We start from the raw sequence: 20951 nt of genomic DNA on the forward strand, positions 1-20951 counted from the left end.
GGGGGGGGGGGTCTTAGCCCCCTGAACCTCCTCTAACCGGGGGTTTCGCCCCCTTGAACCCCTATGAGGTCTCGGGTCTTATTTATCGTCGTTTTTCACAGTGAAACAAGATATTAATGATGAAAATTGTACATTATTTAAAGTTAGAAAACCTGTCAGAACTTAATATATATTAGAATATAACTTCATTATATATTATAATCCAGATACGATAAAATATATGTAAATTTAAAATTTATGCATTTTAATATATAAAATAATAATGAATTATAAGTACATATAAATGTCAAAATTTTTATATAAAAATTTGTTATTAACTTCTGATACATATGTATCTACATCATAGGTTTTAGAAAACTCTGGTTTGTATACTTCCACAATCGCTGAGAAGAAAGCGGATAGATGCTCTTTATATTTATCAATGTGTTTGAAGAGATATTCAGCTAAGTATCCCACTAAAGGTCATGTTCCATATCATGGAATATTAGCTCGAACTTCTCTCCAAACACATTCAATGTGCTGAGTGTGTACTCCTAAATAAACAATAAATATAAAAATAAGTATAGCCATGTTAACTATAGTGTTATGTATATGAATGCATATGTATTGTAAATAAGAAGTACAATTTTAAGTATATTAAGCTACAATGTTTTGCCTTACTAAATTAATGAGTCTAATATATATTAAAATAAAAGATTCTGAAAAGATTAGCAAAGGCCTTTATGCAAGGTATGTTGCATCCATTTATCACTAAAGTCTATGCATTTATTGCAGATTTAATCCCAAACCTTGCGTAGGGATCTTTGCTACTCTTTTCAGAATCTTTTAATATATATTAGACTCATTAATTTAGTAAGGCAAAAGATTATAGCTTAATATACTTAAAATTGTACTTATTGACAATTCATATGCACATTCATATATACTCATATACATTCACAACACTACAGTTAACATGACTATACGTATTTTTATATTTATTGTTTATTTAGGAGCCCACAAATATATTTATTGTTAATAAATATATTTATTAGTTAATAATATATTTATTAGTTTAATAAATATATTTATTGTTTATTTAGGAGCTCTACAACTACAAAGAACAGACTAAATGTTATTACACATGCTCATGTCAGTGCATCGTCGATATGACAGGTTTCCTAACCTTGAATATTGTGCAATTTAAACGATTAATATCTCGCTTTATCGTGTAAAGCGACGATTTTGGCTTTCAGATTCGGTTTCTACGCGTCATAATACATTATCTTACCAAATCTTAACAAAATCGATGAGATCGGGTGTTTCCTTCACAATTACCAAATATTGTATTTATATTTACTTTTTTCTGCGATATTATAGAGTCTGTTAACCTTCTGTCTGTACTGTTGGACACTAACCTTCAATCTGTATCAGTGTTCAGTGCTGTGAGTCGGGTAACTTTTGGTGTGTTCGCTTTGGGCGCTTTGCGCTGTGAGCGTCATTCTATCTTTTTCCCGCAGGTAATGAGCGATAAAGATAGAATGACGCTTAAGCGCGTAAGCGTCCAAAGCGAACGCACCAAAGTTACCCGAACTCGCAGCACTGGCGCACCGTGAGATTTCTCAGTGTTGTTAAAACCCGTAAGGCCGACGGTCTTTCTAGTATCTCGTCGGTGATGTTAATTATTTGCGTTCTTTGCTACCTCTTTTTCTCTTGTTACGGTAGGTGCACAACGATCTCAAGACGCAGCCCTTAGGAAAAATTACTTTAGGATGTTCAAATTAACTCGAAGTTGCTTAAAGTTAATTTGAACAACTCTAAGTAATTTTTCCTAAGGGAGGAGGATCCTCCCTGTCCTTCACCTCCCTCTCTTCTACATTGACATTATCTTTGATTTAATTCTGTCACAATCGCGTTATTTTCAGGTTCACCCGTTCTCCTGTTCGCCACTCATAAGGACATCCGGGTGACCAATGTGTCTCGCAGTAACAAGGTCAATGTCATCGTCAAAGATCTCTCGGAGGGTGCAGCTTTGGACTTTTATTATGAACGAGGGCTGGTCTGCTGGTCTGACAGCGGCCTGGAGATGATACAATGCATACGTGCCAATGGCACTCACACCGGAGAACGTATGACTGTGGTGAATTCCAGTCTGATATCTCCAGATGGTTTGGCGTGCGATTGGTACACAGGCAAGCTATACTGGACAGATGGGGAGAAGAACAGGATAGAGGTGACCAGCATTGACGGCCGTCACAGAAAGGTCCTCTTTTGGACCGATATCTATCAGCCACGTGCTATTGCGCTGGCACCTATGAAGAGTTTCCTCTTCTGGACTGATTGGGGTGATGTGCCCAAGATAGAACGTGCCAGCATGGACGGTGATCCGAGCACACGCGAGGTCATTGTATCAGACAACATATTTTGGCCAAATGGCTTAACGGTGGACTATGAGAACGAGCTAATCTACTGGGCAGACGGTAGACTGTGGTTCATCGCCGTGATAGATTTCTACGGTGGGAATCGACGCACGATTATCAATCGCGGCTTGGATTACCCCTTTGCCATCACATACTTTGACCAGCGACTTTACTGGACAGACTGGAAGACGTGGTGTATACATTCTTACGACATGCGCCAGTCGCAGGCGAATCCGCGTGAGCTGTTCCACGGCGAATACATACCTGGTACGCGCACGAATGTCACGTATTACAGTCAGCATACATTATAAAAATATTAATTTTTCGCAATTCGATTGATTTGAACGAATACATTTCAATTCAATTAATTGACGATCGATTTCGAGTAAAGTTTGTTTAATTGACGGTTGATATGAGCGAAGGGAATCAGAGATCATTTAAATTGAACACAAAAGAAAGAAGGAAAGAGCTTTTTAGAGCCGAGCACGGATGTAATAGTTCAATATATACAATACAAATCAATTTTTTTTACAAGTATATTATAGAAAAAATTGTTTCGTATTGTATATATTGCACTATTACATCCGTGCTTGGCTGTAAAAAGCTTTTTCCTTCTTTCTTTTCTATTCGATTCAATATTTGAGAGCCATTTCTTTCTTCTTACTTTTAATTGAGATTATTTAATTAACAATTGAATTTGTCAAATTTCCGAAAACCATATGTTTTTGTTTTAAAAAAGTCATATTTGTAATGTATCGATATATTCTGTATTTGTTGCATGCTTATTGGTTTATTCGTTTATTGGTTTATTGGTTTATTCGGAAGAACTCTCACAACAGAAATCTTTCCTTTTGATATCAGGTGACATCGAGGTATGGGATCCGAAGAGGCAGCCTCACGGCAACAATCCTTGTCGGCAGAACAACGGCAATTGTTCTCATTTGTGTCTTCTGAGCACGTCGAAGCGCGGCTACACCTGCGCCTGTCCCACAGGCGTGAAACTGATCGACAACTTCACTTGCGCCAAAGGCCCGGGAGAATTGTTGCTGATCGTCCAGAGGACGGAGATCTGTCGGATATCCTTAGACTCGCCCGACTACACCAACTTCGTGCTGCCGTTGACTGGCGTCAAGCATGCCATTGCGATCGACTTCGACCCATTGGACGAAATGCTGTATTGGACCGACGAGCAATCGTTCGCAATCCGGAGAGCGTATCTCGACGGCTCGGGACAGCAGGACGTAATCGTGACGGAAGTGATGAATCCTGACGGCATCGCGATCGACTGGGTCGCCCGGAACCTTTACTGGACCGACACCGGTACTGATCGCATCGAGATGGCGCGTCTAAACGGCACGAGACGCAAGGTCTTGGTGAACGAGGATTTAGTGGAGCCGCGGGCAATTGCGGTTGCGCCCGATCTTGGCTGGATGTTTTGGACCGACTGGAATGAGAAACGACCAAAGATCGAGCGCAGCAATCTCGACGGCACCGACAGGGTCTTGCTCGTCGCTAAGGACATCCTGTGGCCGAATGGAATCGCTTTGGATCTCGAGCGCATGAAGATCTACTGGTGCGATGCCAAGACCGACAAGATCGAGGTGTCTAACATGGACGGTAGCGATCGTCGCGAAGTTATCACCGACAACCTGCCGCATCTATTCGGCCTTAGTCTTCTGGGTGACTATCTGTACTGGACCGACTGGCAACGACGCAGCATCGACCGGGCGCACAAACTCACCGGCGGGGAACGCGAAGTGATCGTCGACCAGGTGCCGAACGTGATGGGTCTGAAAGCTGTGCATCTCGGTCGAGTGAACACCAGCACCAACCCGTGTGGACGCGACAACGGTGGTTGCGGCCACTTATGCCTCAATCGGCCTCGCAACAAGTACGTGTGCGCCTGTCAGATCGGTTACGAGCTCACCAAGGACAAACGCACGTGCGTCGTGCCGGACGCGTTCCTGCTGTTCGCTAGAAAGGATAATATCGGGCGCATCAGCATCGAGAACGTCAACAATGATAACTTTATACCGATCACCGGCCTCAAGGATACTAGGTTCGTGGAACGTCGTTAACTTGTTACTGTAGAGATCAATTATTTCATATAATTTTCAAAAGAAAAGAAAGATTCATATAATTCAAAAAGAAAAGAAAGATTCATATAATTTATAATTATTTATCATTATTGCAGCAAATATCAAAATGAGATAGTATATCATGAGTCATATTCCTAAACGATAATATTAGTTTTTAAGATAAATTAATTTTCAAAATGTTCGATCCTGTGTTAATATTTCAAGTATTAACAATATTACGAAATCTAGTACTAACAATAAGCGCACTGAAGAGAAATTCAGTTTGTGTAAGTGGGATTTTCTGTTACCTGAGAGTCACAGAGGAAAACTTAGTTGTGGGAACAGAAATCTCACATAAATATTCCTGTAGGAGATTTCTACTCAGTGAATTGTTTTCAGTTATATCTCAATTTTTTAACACAGCTATTGAAAACGAATATTTTCGGTCGCGATTAAAGAAATATCGTTTCTTGTAATCGAATTTTTATCTGAGCACATTCTGTTGCACAAACCGTAAGATTATTTTTTTTCGTGTTCTCTTCTTAATTGTCTGAATGATATCTTCGTTTTTCAGCGCTTTGGACTTCGATTTTAACGAGAATCGCATTTATTGGACGGACATTAAACTAAAAGCTATCACACGTGCCTTTATAAACGGATCAGAAATAGAAAGGATAATCGATCTAGGCCTGGAGTCTCCAGAGGGTCTTGCACTCGATTGGATCGCGCATAATCTTTACTTGAGTGACACTAGCACACGTCGTATAGAGATGATAAGATTAGAAGGCAGTATCAGACGAGTTCTTGTATGGCAGAATCTTATCGAGCCCAAATGTTTGGCTTTGGACCCCGAGAGAGGGTGAGTTCTGCTTTCTTATATTGTTCTCTCTGATACATCCCAGGACGCGTAAGAAGACGAATTTTGACGAAATATATTTTATTTATTTTCGTCAATACGTTAGATAAAATTTCTTCTGGATAAAAAATCTTGATATATAATAACATAAACTATATATTACTTGCGTATTTTTTAATTAAATTGTTCGAAATCATTTCTTACACAAACGAGAAAACGTCTAATTGGAATTAAAAAATTATTTAAATATTTAAGGTTAATCAATATACTTTGAATATAAAAAGTTGCTTTATTATTTGATCGTCTATTTGTTATCAGCCATATATACTGGACGGAATGGGGCGGTCTAGGAAGTATCGAAAGAGCAGACTTAGATGGCACACAGCGGCATGTGATCGTGTCGGGTATCGGTCGAGCGAATGGTCTCACCATCGATCACGCTGCCCGCAAATTGTACTGGGCCGATCTGCAAACACCCGCGATCGACTGCTTCAATCTGCAAACGAGGCAGAAGGACGCCATCGTCACGCAAAATATAGTGTACCCGTTCAGCATAACGCAGTATCGTGATTATATTTATTGGACGGACTGGAACACCGGTGACATCGAGCGAGCGGACAAGGCAACTGGCGCGAATCGCACCAGGATCCACGATCAGTTAGAATCAGTAACGGATTTGCTAGTGTTCCACGGTTCTCGCCAGCCCGGTTGGAATCCGTGCGCCGTGGCGAACGGAAACTGCAGCCATCTGTGTATCGCCTTGCCCAACGCGAACGGCGGGACGTCAGTCTCGCGCAAATGCGCCTGTCCCACACACTACAGCCTCGCGCGAGACAATCGCACGTGCACGCCGCCTAAGCGTTACATGATCTATAGCCTCCGCAACGCGATGGCACGCTACCTGCCAGACTTGCCGGATGATTGCGCGGACGTGGTGTTGCGTCTGCAGGGTGTGAAGAATGTGCGTGCGATTGAGTACGATCCAGTGACGCAGCACGTATACTGGGTCGATGGTCGCAATTTCGTTATTCGCCGCACTCTGGAGAACAAGACGCAGCACAGCGGCACAATCGTGGTGTCCGCCGGTTCAGGCCATCCCTTCGATCTGGCGTTGGATCCTCTGAGCAGATTGCTCTTCTGGTCGTGCATGGCGAATGACGTCATCAACGTGACGCGCCTCGACAACGCTTCCATGCTTGGAATCGTGGTGAAGGGCGACGGTGAAAAGCCACGCAATATCGCGATACACTCGCAACAACGGTTGCTCTTTTGGACGGACGTGGGCAAGAAGGTAAGAGTCATGCAGAGCAAGATGGACGGCAAGGAGCGCGTGGTGATCGCTGCAGACTTGGAACAACCGACCGGCCTGACCGTCGACACCGAAGCGAACGTCGTGTATTGGGCGCATGGCAAGTTGATTGAGTGCGCCGACTTCATGGGCAAAAATCGAAGGACTTTAGTGACAGTCGCGTCGTCAGGTTTGATCGCGCATATGTCCGTGTTTCTGGACCACCTTTACTGGTTCGATCGCGAAACTCAAACGCTCGAAAGAGTCAACAAGTCGTCCGGCTTCGGCAAGCGAACGGTCATGAACCGTATGCTCGTTATTGACCTCATGACCGTTAGTGTGCCGAATAATATGGAGGCGCACGTTTGCAGCCCCTTCAACCATTACGGCGATTGCTCGCACTTCTGCATCGGTACTACTTCGCCGCGCTGCTCTTGTCCGCGCTCACTGGTGCTGTCCGAGGACGGTCGTACTTGTCGAGCGGCGCCGGCTTGTGGCAACGATCACTTCACCTGCACCGCACCGAGCACAGCGGTGGGTAAGGATTGCATACCTGCCACCTGGAAATGCGACGGCCAAACAGATTGTCTGGACGGCAGCGACGAGCTTGGCTGCCCCGCGGCTTGCAGTCGCGATCGTCATCACAAATGCGGCAATCTTTGTATCGGTATGTAACTTTAAGTCTTCTTTAAGATAGAACACTACGGTCGAAATTAAGAAGAAAATTTTTTCTGAAAGATTATGTAGTTTTGGAAAATTGTTTAAAGGTCGGTTGAAAATTGACGAAAAGGAGAACTTGTGAAATATTTTCAAAGCGCGCAACCTTAAACGCGTATCTTTCGAGACTGTCTTTTTAGAACTGGCCTTGAAGATATTTGGAAGAAAAATTATTGATTCGTTTAACTTCTACTTTGCGGTAAATTCTTCTTGATCGAATTCTACGAAAAGTATTTTCTTTGCTCTCACTATGATGTTGTGTCCATGTCTTACGTCTTGTAATATTACAATTATACAAATATAGATTTCGTGTTGAGTTCTGTAGAAGCATTTTCTATTTGTCTATTCGCCTTTTTGCGTGCTTTCTTTCTACAAATATAGATTTCGCGTTGAGTTCTGTAGAAGCATTTTTTATTTGTCTATTCGCCTTTTTGCGTGCTTTCTTTCTACAAATATAGATTTCGCGTTGAGTTCTGTAGAAGCATTTTTTATTTGTCTATTCGCCTTTTTGCGTGCTTTCTTTCTACAAATATAGATTTCGCGTTGAGTTCTGTAGAAGCATTTTTTATTTGTCTATTCGCCTTTTTGCGTGCTTTCTTTCTACAAATATAGATTTTGCGTTGAGTTCTGTAGAAGCATTTTCTATTTGTCTATTCGCCTTTTTGCGTGCTTTCTTTCTCTTCGTATATCCGATATATTCATTTATTCTATGGTTTACTTTTTACAAGATTATTATTGTTCTTGTTATTATTTTGTATTAATTTTATTATTGTGCACTTCTCAGATAAGAGTTTGGTGTGCGATGGAACACCGCAATGCCACGACGGATCGGATGAATCCCGATGTTGTCGCGCAGATCAATTCCAATGCGTCACAGGCAGTGTGTGCGTATCCATGGCAGTTCTCTGTGACGGTTGGGATGATTGTAGTGACGGTAGTGACGAGTTATCGCAGACTTGCGAGGCCGCGCGTCATCGACAAGAGAATGTGCCACCAGTCGAGTCCACCAAAGTGACTTATGTCATCATCACCTTGGTGGGTGTAGTTCTGACTAGTGTGACAATCTTGAGCTATTACTACTGCCGTAGAAAATTTACTGGAAACGAAGGTTTACCTGATATCCTGCACGATTCAGCGGGTGACCCGCTGTCTCCAAAACCGAACAGAGTAGTTAAGCCGATGTTTGCACACAAGAACAACAGGAAGGATCTTAAAGCAGGCATGGACGCTGTGAGGATGTCTATGCTCAACGGAAGTAGCCTTGGGTCTAGTTATGACCGCAGTCATATCACAGGTGTGTCTCAAAAGAATCTTTAAAATAAAAACAAATTTAGAAGTTGCTAAGGCTAATGCGTTTTCTACAATAAGCTATTAGTCGTAACACATAACGCATAAGGCGTAAGAGAATCCACCAATCAGAATTCTTCATTTTTATTCTGAAGGACTGCAATTAGTGAATTTTCTTATGCTTTTTGTGTTATGCGTTATACGACTAATGGCTTATTGTAGAAAGCCCATAAAAGTAAGTGTAATAAATGTAAGACTGAAGCTAATGGAGATTAAAGCTAACAAATATAAGATCAAAGTGATACAAGAATAAAGCTAGGAACCCTAGGAACAAAGCTCTTTAAATTCGGACATTAAAGGGAACACTACGTGTGTTTTCAGGTGCGTCAAGTTCGACCAGAGGCAGTTCCGCTGGTGGTTATCCTCAGGAAACGCTGAACCCACCACCGAGTCCGGCGACGATCGCCAGCTCTACACGTTGCTCGAGCAGCAATGCCTCCCGTTATAAACCATATCGGCATTATCGGAGTATCAATCAGCCACCGCCCCCGACTCCCTGCAGCACCGACGTCTGCGACGAGTCGGACAGTAACTATCCGGCACGCTATCGTTACGAAAGCGAGCCGTTTCCACCACCGCCGACACCGCGTTCCGTTTACCACAGCGACGCGGCGATTAGTTGCCCACCGTCGCCCAGTTCCAGATCGTCGACGTACTTCAGTCCGTTACCGCCACCGCCGTCGCCGGTGCCTTGAGGTGAGTCATTCCATTCCATTTTATGGCTCCGGGCCAAGCCCAACGCCATCTGCGGCGATATCTGTAATAGTTTGTAGTCACATAACTGTAAGCGATTGGTTTAAATGTATAAACTAGTTGAATTGATGAAATCCATCAAGATGTTTAAAATCTCCTCTTCAGGCGAAAACACTCATAAAAATCAAAGACCTAATTTTGCGAAATTAAGTCTCATGTTGTCCTGCGCGCGTACATAGATCAGACAGTCCATTAAAAGGTGCTTTACAGATTTGGAGGCGAGCCTGCATTCATAGCGAGAGTCGCCCATTATTCCCAGATGGAATATGGTCTCTAGTTCTAGTATGAAAGGTCCTAATACGATTGAGTGTAATAATGGCTTTCCTTTGGTAGCTGCTAGTATTCCAAAGTGGATTAGCGAGCGATTTGTTTCTCGTTTTGTTGTAATAGCGGAATCCTTTGAAGCGTGAGTCCTCTTCCAACAATTTGCTAGATATCGGAGCAGCTTCATTGTACAAGTAGCGATGAATATTGTAAAAATAGCATTCTCCTTCATGTACAACTTGTAAATTCGGAGGCGGGTAGTGCGCTGACCCAGCGAGATAGTCAGCAATATCGTTGCCCAGCAGATCGATGTGACCAGGAATCCACAAAAAGGACAGTCGGTGTCCCGTTTTGCGACCTCTCAGGACATTCTCCCTTATACGCAAAATAGTATCTCGAAAACGACCGCGAAAAGAGCACTGATCAAGCGCCACTAATACTCCCCTAATAATAGGTTATTTTAGCTCCTTCGTCGAATTTTCTTTTATGGAATCAGTCGACTTTCCCCGTAGTGGCAATTTGAGTTCTTTGAGGAAACAGAAAGAAGTTATACGGTGCATGGACGATTGTTGCGTGTTTGGTCAAAAAGTTGCGTACAAGAGATGATATGTGCGACGGCGCGTTATCATGATGCAAAATTTACACATTTTCCTTCCACAAATCTGGCCGTTTGCGACGGATAGCAAACGCCTCATAACTCAAGAGCTGCGTTCGGGGAGACGCTATTTAGCGCTATGACCGTCCTCTGTCTTTGTTCAACTTTCAGGAACAAACAAGGATAGAGCACATTCATAGCGCTAAATAGCATCTCCCCAAACGCAGCCAAGATAATACTCTTTATTGACAAAATTTCAAACACATTCTTTGCTCAACAGTTTTTTTCATAAAATCCGACGAACGCACCTAAGATACACTGATATCAACAGTTGCCGTAAACAAACTAATAGCGTGTTCGACTGACCCTGGGTTAATCGCTCCGAGAGCGATTAATGACGTCATAAATCTCTACTAGCCAATCATAAAGCTTATAAGTACTTGTTCGACCAATAAACGTAGACTGAATAACCCAGAGTGGGTTAACCCAGAGTCAGTCGAACATGCTATAAATGTAAAAAATATGACAACACGCTCTAACTCAGCCTCAATGTCAAGGACAGTTGCATCAACTTTGCGAAAAACAAACAGTTGAGATACCATTAACGCGCGTCTTTTAAATGAGAAATTACTTTTTGAGCATAGGGTTTTATAGAGCGCCCTAGGACGTAATCCTCTCAAGTGCTAAAATACAGAGTTGTAAGTGTGGTAATATACAAAAAAGTTAAATTAGGGATAACACAATTATAATAGTAGTTATTAGATATGTGTGACCAATCATGAGTAATTTTTTAAGATAGGAAATTGCTAGGCCCCCTACAAAAGCACCATATATAATCAGATTACAGTTCTTCGACTCGCGGGTGGATCGCCAGCAGCAACAGAGATATCGTGTTTTCCAAAGCGCCTAATAAGGCAGTAAATATATAATTGTTCAGTGTGCGTCCTGCAACAAAAAATTGTAGAGTTTTGCTTTGAAGGCACCCAGAGAGTTAGCAGACTTGATGCTGGCAGGAATCGAATTCCAAAGTCTAGTCGCAGTCCCTGTGATTTAGAATATGATTTAGTATACTTTTCCGTCTGCGTCTGTGGCATCACAAGAAGATCAGGGCTGCGTTCCGTTATTTATTGTCAATACTACCAACAGCGTTCCAAAATAGGTTACAGTGCACTGCGAAAGCATTTTGACGAGTTTGTGACGTCATGAATTTGGATGTCACTTCCTGCTGCTGCTACTACAGCTGGAAAGGTAAGGCAGTGGCAGTAAAGTGGTGCGTTCCCATTTGTCATCTTGCAACATCTCGACATTGCTCAAAGTCGAAACGGAACGCTACTAGCAGTATACTTTCATGACGTTATAGCGTCAGTACTCGCAGTAATTAAAGGAACGCACCTCAAGTGCAGCTCTGGTGGTCTTAAGAGAGCCAGAGTCTCTGTGGCAGAGAACAGCTGACAAATGCTCAGGTTTCTTGTTCTGGATAATGCTGTATGTCAAGCAGCAGACGAGATACTTCCTTCTCAACCCTGGCCTCAACCATTTCAACACTCCATACCCAGATAACACACGATATTCTATGGATATCTTATGGACGTTCTTAGGATATTATGTATATAGAATGTCCTCTGAACGTCTTTAGAATGTTCCTGGAAGATTTGTGCTATTAGGGTAGTAAGGAGTGATGTGTACGTCCTTTCTTATGCCGAAGATAAATTGGTAAAGCGTTGAAGACTCGACACAATCTTAGATCCTGCGCCCCAATAATATCCGTCAGTGTGCAACAGCAATAGTCAAGGTGCGGATAAACAAGAGTTTGAAACAATTTTCTTTTCAGTTCCGGAGTGAGTAAGTGACTACTAATCCTAAGTTGATATAAAGTGGTACTGATTTTATTGCATATATTGGTGATCTGGTCAATATGATACCGAGCTAGCGCACTTTATCCGAGAATTGTATCCTAGGGCCGTCCACTATAATATCAGGCAGCAAATTTAGGTTAATCGCTTGCATGCCTCACAATCCCTTATCTCATGCGCACCAGCGTAATTCCCGCAATAGGGGGTCGTCGCACAACTGCTGGCTCTGTGGCCAAACGCAAGACATTTGTAGCACTGCAAGACCCGAATATAATCGGCGAAAGTGCACGCTGAGAACCTCAAATAGATGCGATTCTGCAGTACATTTTGAACCTGTGGTGAAACTTCTATTATACAGCTAGTAGTTCGCTTGTCTCTCTCTGAATATTGATATATGAGCTTAAGATCTCTCAATCTCCTCAAGGCTCTGTGCCTTAAGCTCTTCTTCGATTTCGCTGGTTGACAGTCCTACAGGATTATACCGTGTATAATCATACGCAGGTTTGTTTTGAGATTCTCAATAACCTTAAGTTCCGCTTTAAGGATAGCCAGGTGTGTCTTAATCTTATTCATGTTGGGGAAGTTCGCCATTATCTTCACCCCATTCTTTTGTGCAGAAGAAATTTTGTATTGAACAGATTATGCGACGAGGGCGCGCTTCTCTAACCACTTGTCATCATCAAGCATTTATCGGTGCATCTCTTTCCTGATACGAAGTATACACACACTGATTTCTCAAATGCGTTTACTTATGTGAGATGGGGAGCTTACGGAGAAATAAATAAAGTACACACTAACTTTCTTCAGTATTCTATAGTTGCTTTCCAACAAGAGACACAAGTCGACACAAACATCATTCTATCTTTGTTCCACATTTAGTGAGTAACAAAGATAGGATGATACTTGTGTCGACTTGTGTCTCTTGTTGGAAAGCAACCTATATTTTCACAGGACATGTGTTCTCTCTAACCACTCAACACGCTCTGTCTCTGCTCTGCTTACAGCGTTCACTCAAAAAGCGCGAGTTGACGCCCCTTTTGGAGGAAATCGCTGAAGACTTGCGGCGTGCAGTAAAGGACTCGCGGCGTGCAGTAAAGGACTCGCGGCGCGCGGCAAAGGCTCGCGGCATATGACAAAGGTTGGCGGCTTCGCAGTCTATGATACCGCGACTACTCAGCGAACACTGTTCAACGCTGTTCTTCTTTCAAGCCACGTGCCGGTAAAAATCGTATACGCCCTACACTTATGAAACTGCATTCGATTTCTCCGTCCGCATTTACGTTCCCGTTAGAGGACGTGCTTCTCGTACAATTCGGCAATCGCTCGAAATAAAAGTGGTTGTTTTTTATTCGTGATGGCATCGACGGGGGTCGATCGGGGATGCAAGTATCGTATACTCGCTATTTACCGAGTTCCGTGGTTCACAAGTTGCTTTGTGAACTCAAAGTCAAACCGATAACTTCGGAGGAATTTTACTTCCCAGAATTAACGAAAATTGTATTTGATATTAATTTACGATGGCCTAAGTTTGCACAAAATATGAATAGTGCTTCGACCCCTTGTCACCAATACCACCACTGTTGTTGCTGTGGTCCTTTAACGGATCGCGGGTGTTAAATTGACCATTGTGTGACAGAAAATTTGACAAACATATCTGATCGCTTTGATAGACAATGGCTGAAGATACAATGATGATTTGAGGAGTCCTCTTGTCGAAATGCGAATACTCAAGCGGCAATAATTTGCGTAAAAACTGTTTTACAGTTTGTTAAGTCTGTCAGATCTTTTTATATCCATCATTAATCCATTAACGGTTCACTCTCCGCTATTAAAATCTAAATATTTTATTAAAAGTAAGAAATAATAATAATGAGTATGTGTGTATAACATTTCTCTAAAATTTGTATTAACTATTTAGTTTCTAAACTTATTAGATTTTAGAAAATAAAAGTAATAGAAAATGAATAATCAAAATATATTAATTTGTGTGGGAAAAATATTAATCTTTAGAAAATATAATCTTGGATTACTAACAATTTTAATTTTATTTTTTAAGATTATAGTTTGATCTCTATATATATATAATGCATTTTCTTTTTAGTATTGTGGGTAGAGGATTGTGGCCTTTAATGGATTAAATTGTTTCAAATGTAATGAGTGACAACTTTTAGACTGATAGAAGAAACTTTATTGATGCAAGTTACCTATATGGTAGTCCGTTATTGCTAGTGTGCAAAAGTATAACTCTATAAGAAAAAGTCAAATGCGTAGAATGCAACATTTGAAAATAGGTAAAATTAACATTTCTTGTTTTTTTTTCTAAATTCGCCTAATTTCTTATCCACTTATACATATTTTTACTTATATCTTTTTAAAAGTGCTGTCAGGTATTAATTTTTTAATTTTAAAATTCGACATTCTTAGGAACCAAAATTTACGTAAAAATTAATTTGTTCAGCCTTTTTTTATAAGTGCTTTATATAATTCTTATTTTACCGTACAGTATCATCAATATATAACGGATCACCCTGTATAATAATAATCATACCATCGTGCCTGCTATTTGCATTTGAATAGTTTTTAATGTACAGAGAAAAGATTCTCCTATCACGGTAGATCTTGTAAATATTTACCATGAACGTGTAATTTCCATGAAATTGCAAAATACTGTTCTGTAAAAAATGTACATGACTATAGCTTGAAAGAGAGAAGTTCATTTTAAGTTGCAAATACTTTATACAACCATTTATCTGTAGTTTTATTTTAATTATTCATTGCGATTTCAAAGTATATCATCGGTAATTATCGGTAATAACATGATTATGTTATCGTTAATAATATGTACATGTCATCTTTCTTAATTGATCTGGCAGTTAATCAAAGGCTGCAGCATATATTTTATTAATCATATTATACAATAGGATTTTTGATTTTTTATTCTAGGCGTAGAATCTAGTTTATCTGTAAGTTTTCCAATAACTTGAGTACGATACGAAAAAATGACTTCCAAAGTTTCACTACACTTACTGTTTTTTTTTCACGTTAATATGCTATTCGAACAAATTGCCATTTTGTTATTCCGCTGTACGTTTTTACGAATTTGATGACATATCATACGCCTACGCAAATAGATATACTCTGGACGAGCACTAAACTAAACGTAATGATACGAAATAAAGAGGAAACTGGGAATTTTTTTTCAGAAATTTAACAGTAATTGCAACTTGTAGCATACATTGTACACTTTTACGTTTGTAATTTAGGCGCACTGTGCAATGTACATATCATGTTAATACAACAATAGCGTTATATCTTTAATGCACACGTCTGTTCCTGTAAGTCTAATGTCAGTTTCAGGAAACTGTGCCATAATTATACTCGATAGTCCAACTATACACGTAATATTGTATACTTGCCAGCTTTGTTGAGCAAAATATATTCGCGAATAACATATGAAGATTTCGAATGTGTTTGCAAATATATCTAGCATAGTGCTAGATTTTATATATATATATATATATATATATATATATATATATATATATATATATATATAAATTATATAAAATATATATGTATGATGTATCAATATATAATGCGACATATTTATATATAAAACATTTTATATATAAAATATACGTGTAAAACAAAACGTATATATCGTGAGAATACATAAAATATATTTACAAACATAGACTATGAAAGTTTAGTCTATATTTTTCTAAATTATTCCATTGTATTCTGAATAATCCATCATTCGCGAATACAGTTTGCCCAACGCTGGCTACGCTTGTACAAAATATACGAATTGCAAGGACTTTTACCTCGCACTGCCATTTTGAACAGCCTTGAGGAGAGTAAACGTATCAATAAATTATTATTCTTGTTTCACATAAAAGACTGAAATTGCCGTCTATATTATTTTTACATCTTTACAGCTGGCGTACGTTGTCTTACGTCTGTAGAATATTTGTACAGCGAATAAAAATTGTTGTTAATAAATTTCTTTGAGCAATTCTCCCTTAACTCCTTAACTCAACAATCCCGATAATATGTTACGGTTACATGCTAAGGTTATAGGATTAAAAATAATATTGTGTGATTTTAGCTAATACGTGGTAATAATAAAGTTTCGGATAAATTATAAGACGTCAAAATGCTAAGGAAACAAAAAATACATACAATTATATTAGTTATATTAATATAATTAATATAATATATAATATAATTAATATAATATATAATATAATTAATTATATTAATTATATATTATAATATAATATATACAAAAGTTCGCAAAATTTTGCAGCAATTCGATGGAAAATCATATCAGACAATAATGCAGAGACAAGGATTTACTTCCACTTGTTGAAAGAACCGCGATATTTGCACGATGAACCCTCTCTCTCATCCTGTGCCGCCAATTCTTCGTCTAGAAGCAACTCGAAATTTCCCAGAGCTTCCGGGGAAGGTGATTTGTTCCACTTCACACTGATTGAACAAATCATTGTTGAATCTCGTAAGCTCACTCGAGTTTAGTCAAATATCGTCTACTTACTCAGGCATACCGTCTGGAGGTAGAACGACCGACACAATATTGTCGATTAGTTTATATTTTAAGATCCTATCGTTCACTGTAGTAGACGTCAGAGATGGTGAAGCGTTCACCTGGAAATTTAAGTACAATTTATTCTTAGACGTTAGCAATTTTAACATATTATTTCAACCTTGCTATGCACCGTTCGTCAAGTTTAAAAATAGAAGAAAGAAAACTGGCAATATTTTAAGATTTTCTGAAAAAAGTCATACTATGAAAAGATCTGTTAATTGTATTTCTCTGAAACTAGGAAGCTTTTGTCCAAAATCTTTTTAGTCAAAGTGACTTAGAATCATGGTGATATATGATAAAAAATGATTTTTATTGAAATATGAAAATAAGTCCAACAGATCCGAACGGAATGGCAAGATTGACGTAAATAAAAGTGACACACTTCTATCAGCCATGGTTTCAACTTGTTGTCGATAATAATATCGTATCCGTAACACTCGAAACAGTGCCGATCATTTGCCATCACCGGCGCTACCGCTTTCAGCGAGTGTACTATGCACCATGAAATGTTCGCGAACAGTTTCTCGGTGACCGCTTTGCCACGCGTGCTCTCCAGGTATAAACGCAGGTTCTGCACGCTTAGTTTGCCGCCGTGTTTGCTGTTATATTCGTCCTGAAATTTCCGCAGTTTATGGTTTCGATCGTGAAACTGCTGGAGGTACTTTCCGACTTCATGAAATTATTCCTACGAGGGCGACAAGAATTCAGTTGGAAGCCACGCGATTCCATAACTTTGAAGAATTTATAACTGTGAAGCTCATGAAATCGAAAAATATATTTATGCAAAGCAATTATTCAGTATAACGTGACAAATGTATAGAATATACGTACGCCATGCTTTTGCACAGACACGTTCGTGAGATGCACATACATATTATCGAGCTCTTGTACGCTGGTGTCGTACTTGACGGTACAGAAACGACAAAATCCTAGCTTGAAGAGATACGCTTTGAGCGGCCGGAAAGATGTGATGAGAACGTATAACCGTAAATCGAACTTCTTACTACCGATTAACAGAGGATTGTCGATGTATCTGTCGCGAGAAATCGTTAAAGGGAAACCATATGAAGCAGGATTATCGGACAACCATTGTGAATTACATTGAAATCTTCTTGAAATCGTATACCTGGATATAACGTACGAATCCTTTGTCAAGTTCGGATTGAAGGGGGTCTTTGCTTCGCGCGACCACTTTTTCAGTTTGCTCAGCTTATTGATGAGGAATATCCCGGCGCCCTGTGATTTTCCACACGGCTTCATTATCCACGTGCTCTGCGGAGACTTGCGATACTCCTCCACGAACATGTTGTAATCTAAACGTCGTAATATGAAGAAGATATTAATCGGTAATAATCCGGAGAATTAAAAATTAGATAATTTTAAAAATTAGACAGATAGCACAAAATCTTTAGAGAATATTCTAGGATGTTTTTATGAATGTCCTTAGAACGTCTTTTGAAGATTTGTGCTGTATGGATTAAGTTTACTGCATTTAGTTTTGTATTCCAAAAAATGAACGACTCCAAGAGATGCACGAGAGCCAAAAAAATTGCAACGGCTGTTAAGTAGAGAATACTTCACCTGCGGGTAAAACGAAGGTAACCGGTATGAAGTCGAGGTACAAATATTTCCCTGGGCCATCCGCGCGCTCTGCTAGAGGATTTCCTTCGCGCTCCAAGTCCTTCCGATATCGTTTTATATTTTTCACCAGCAGATCTTTCCGTGTGAGCTCATAATGGTTTGGAAAGTGATTGATAATTCTGAAACAGTCGCGAAGCATATTTTTACAAAATCTCTCGAATATCTTTTTTGAAGCGTTTCTGAAACATCCATCACTTCTTGATTTTATTTTTATTATTAGTAATAGAATTAATAGAATAATAATAATAGAATTATATGTCTTACTGATTGTCGTCCATCCTATATCCGGTTTCAATGCTGAAGATATTTCTACAGGACTGTGTAGCGGCCCTGTAGCGAATCTAACATTATAATAAATGTGTATACAAAGAAAATACACTAATAAAAATTACAATAAAATTTTAGTAAAAGCAAATAGAAGAAACAGAGAATTTACAAAGAATTCAGTCGTATATCACCAATTCTGAGTTTATTTTTAGATGCAAAAAGAATTCTTTTCACTAAACTGAACTTTGAAGAATTCTTTTTGCATCTGAATACGGACTCAGAATTGGTAACATATGACTAAATTCTCTTGAATCCTTTTTGAATTCTCTATCTTTTGAATTGCTATCTGGGTTGGGTTATACAGAATTAAAATTGAAATTACTATTTGCTGTTTAAAAACGTTATACATATTTGGCTTTTTACTGCAAATTTATTGTAATTACTTAAACTTACTTTATGTCATATATCAGAGCAGATCGCCAAATGTATTGTTTTCATAATAATTTATATATAATTGCAGTACTCACACAGCAGAAATGTCCCGAATAGAGATATTATAAAATATTTCAATCATAGAGATATTATAAAAATATTTCAATATCTGTAGGATATCCCTATGATATATTCGGGACAGTTCTGCTGTGTGCGTACAGTCCAGTTCTCTCTTTACAAAAAGTACATTAGGAAAAGAAATATAATTTTAACGTGATTTTCACCATAATATTTTCTCCGTGTAGACTGAATTCGTGAATGTGAAATGTCGATTGTTCACTGGATATATGACAAATACGATATCGACATTCCACACGCAACAGAGCGATGACAATCGAGATTTCATTACCAATAGAAGTTCCAATCGTCCTCCGGACCTACTTGCGTCCAGCCACGTTTCTCGAAATTGTGTACGATCACGGATTTGTCCACGTCCGTGCAAAATGTAATCTTCGTCCGATCCATCCCGATCGATGGTACTCTGTCGTCATTCGAATTTTTTGAATGCTGCGCGAATCAAGGAACGTTAATACGTTGCTTGAAACAATCGGAGGAGGACAAAACATAGGTTTTGTCAATTTTATAGATCGAATCGAATGTCGGCAATTAAGGACGCTGAAATATTATAATCACGTACACGAGAGAGAAGAGAGAGTCTATTTATAATTAATAAATCTAATTTTTTGAAAAATGCTTTATGAAACTTACTGAGAACTAACTGAATTTACAGAGTACACGAAGTCAAAAAGCTCAAAAGTAGCAGAGCAAGTAACATTCAAAGAGAAAAGCTCCTAATTGTTTCAAACAGCAAAATTGTTGCAAGTTTGTTAGCTTACCTGCCATAAATCGCACAAGGATTTGGATTCGCTGTCCGTTTGCTTTCCGCGGTCGTATTCGACGCCATGTTCTCGAATGATTTGTTTGGTCGATACAATAGCTAATCGAGAATGTTTTCAAGTCGTATGTTTGATTGATATGGCGCCAATTGAAAATGTTTTCAAATCATAGCTGACGCAACCCATATGTTTTAAGGGACGTCTACATTGGAAGTAAATAGCAAGAAGTAGGAAGTAAGAGTAAGAAATTGACCAACCACAGTCGAATGTGAGAAGAATAATCATCTATGATTGGTCAATTTCTTATTTTTACTTCCTACTTCTTACTGCTTACTTCCAATGTAGACGTCCCTTTAGGCTGTGTTCCTTTTGGGCTCACGCGCTGTAACGCCATTCTATCTTTATCGCATTATGGTTCCTGCACACAGGACGCGGTAATGCTTGCCGCGCAGCGGAAGTCCGCGCGACAGCCAATCAATATGTTGTTTTTCCGTAGGAGCTAGAAGGTTATTACGGAAAGCAGCATATTAATTGGCTGTCGCGCGAACTTCCGCCGCGCGGCAAGTATTACCGCGTCCTGTGTGCAGGAGCCATTAGATTCGGAAGATTCGGAAGAAAAATAAAGTGACGCTTATAAGCGCTTAAAACGCGTGAGCGCCCAAAAGGAACGCAGCCTTAACAGCCATTACGACGTGTTTGAACACGTTCGAACGTGTTTGGAATCTTCCTTGGCTTTATTTCTGATTAAAATTATTTCAAACAACCTTGTTGATTCCATATTAATCTTTATTCTTATATTGACTTGAAGTAGTGTTGGGAGAATCTCTTTTGAAAATCTCTATAACCAGATACTAAAGGAAGGAAATGTTTGATCGATATAATCGCTAATCGAGATCGATTTCGAATTCGAGAGTCATGTAATTAAAACGAAACTCCAGTTTAAGTTGGTGGCACAT

General features: G+C 39.5%; 2 protein-coding genes across 3 annotated transcripts in view; one reads left to right on the top strand and one right to left on the bottom strand.

The window, feature by feature from the left end:
- Positions 1-16167, top strand: part of LOC116847371 (low-density lipoprotein receptor-related protein 6) — a 16932-nt gene extending 765 nt beyond the window's left edge. Inside the window, exons 2-8 of one of the 2 annotated variants that reach the window (XM_032822304.1) lie at positions 1905-2666; positions 3261-4458; positions 5052-5336; positions 5652-7288; positions 8123-8632; positions 9007-9381; positions 13155-16167. In XM_032822304.1, coding sequence (XP_032678195.1) covers positions 1905-2666; positions 3261-4458; positions 5052-5336; positions 5652-7288; positions 8123-8632; positions 9007-9380 — 4766 coding nt within the window. In that variant the 3' untranslated portion in view covers position 9381; positions 13155-16167. Of the gene's footprint in view, positions 1-1572; positions 1701-1904; positions 2667-3260; positions 4459-5051; positions 5337-5651; positions 7289-8122; positions 8633-9006; positions 9382-13154 lie in introns of those variants that run through there. The other variant, XM_032822305.1, reaches the window with a different exon arrangement.
- Positions 16168-16421: 254 nt separating this feature from the next.
- LOC116847376 (probable tubulin polyglutamylase TTLL1) lies at positions 16422-20175 on the bottom strand. Its single transcript, XM_032822312.1, has 9 exons — positions 19996-20175; positions 19509-19640; positions 18665-18730; positions 18341-18519; positions 17886-18072; positions 17591-17792; positions 17142-17372; positions 16709-16818; positions 16422-16641 (listed from the first exon to the last, which is right to left on the bottom strand). The coding sequence occupies exons 1-9, from the start codon at positions 20061-20063 to the stop codon at positions 16506-16508; spliced, it is 1311 nt and encodes a 436-aa protein (XP_032678203.1). The 5' UTR covers positions 20064-20175; the 3' UTR covers positions 16422-16505.
- Positions 20176-20951: the final 776 nt, after the last annotated feature.

The sequence above is a fragment of the Odontomachus brunneus genome, unplaced genomic scaffold, assembly GCF_010583005.1.
Source record: "Odontomachus brunneus isolate Ranch 3 - 2012 unplaced genomic scaffold, Obru_v1 Obru_scaffold_077, whole genome shotgun sequence".
Taxonomy (NCBI): Eukaryota; Metazoa; Arthropoda; class Insecta; order Hymenoptera; family Formicidae; genus Odontomachus; species Odontomachus brunneus.

Coding starts and splice junctions, on each gene's coding strand:
- LOC116847376 (XM_032822312.1), bottom strand. CDS start 20,063: ATGGCGTCGAATACGACCGCGGAAAGCAAACGGACAGCGAATCCAAAT. Junction 18,731..19,508: donor GACGATTGGAACTTCTATTG/GTAATGAAATCT, acceptor GATTCGCTACAG/GGCCGCTACACAGTCCTGTA. Junction 17,793..17,885: donor GATTCGTACGTTATATCCAG/GTATACGATTTC, acceptor TTCTCGCGACAG/ATACATCGACAATCCTCTGT.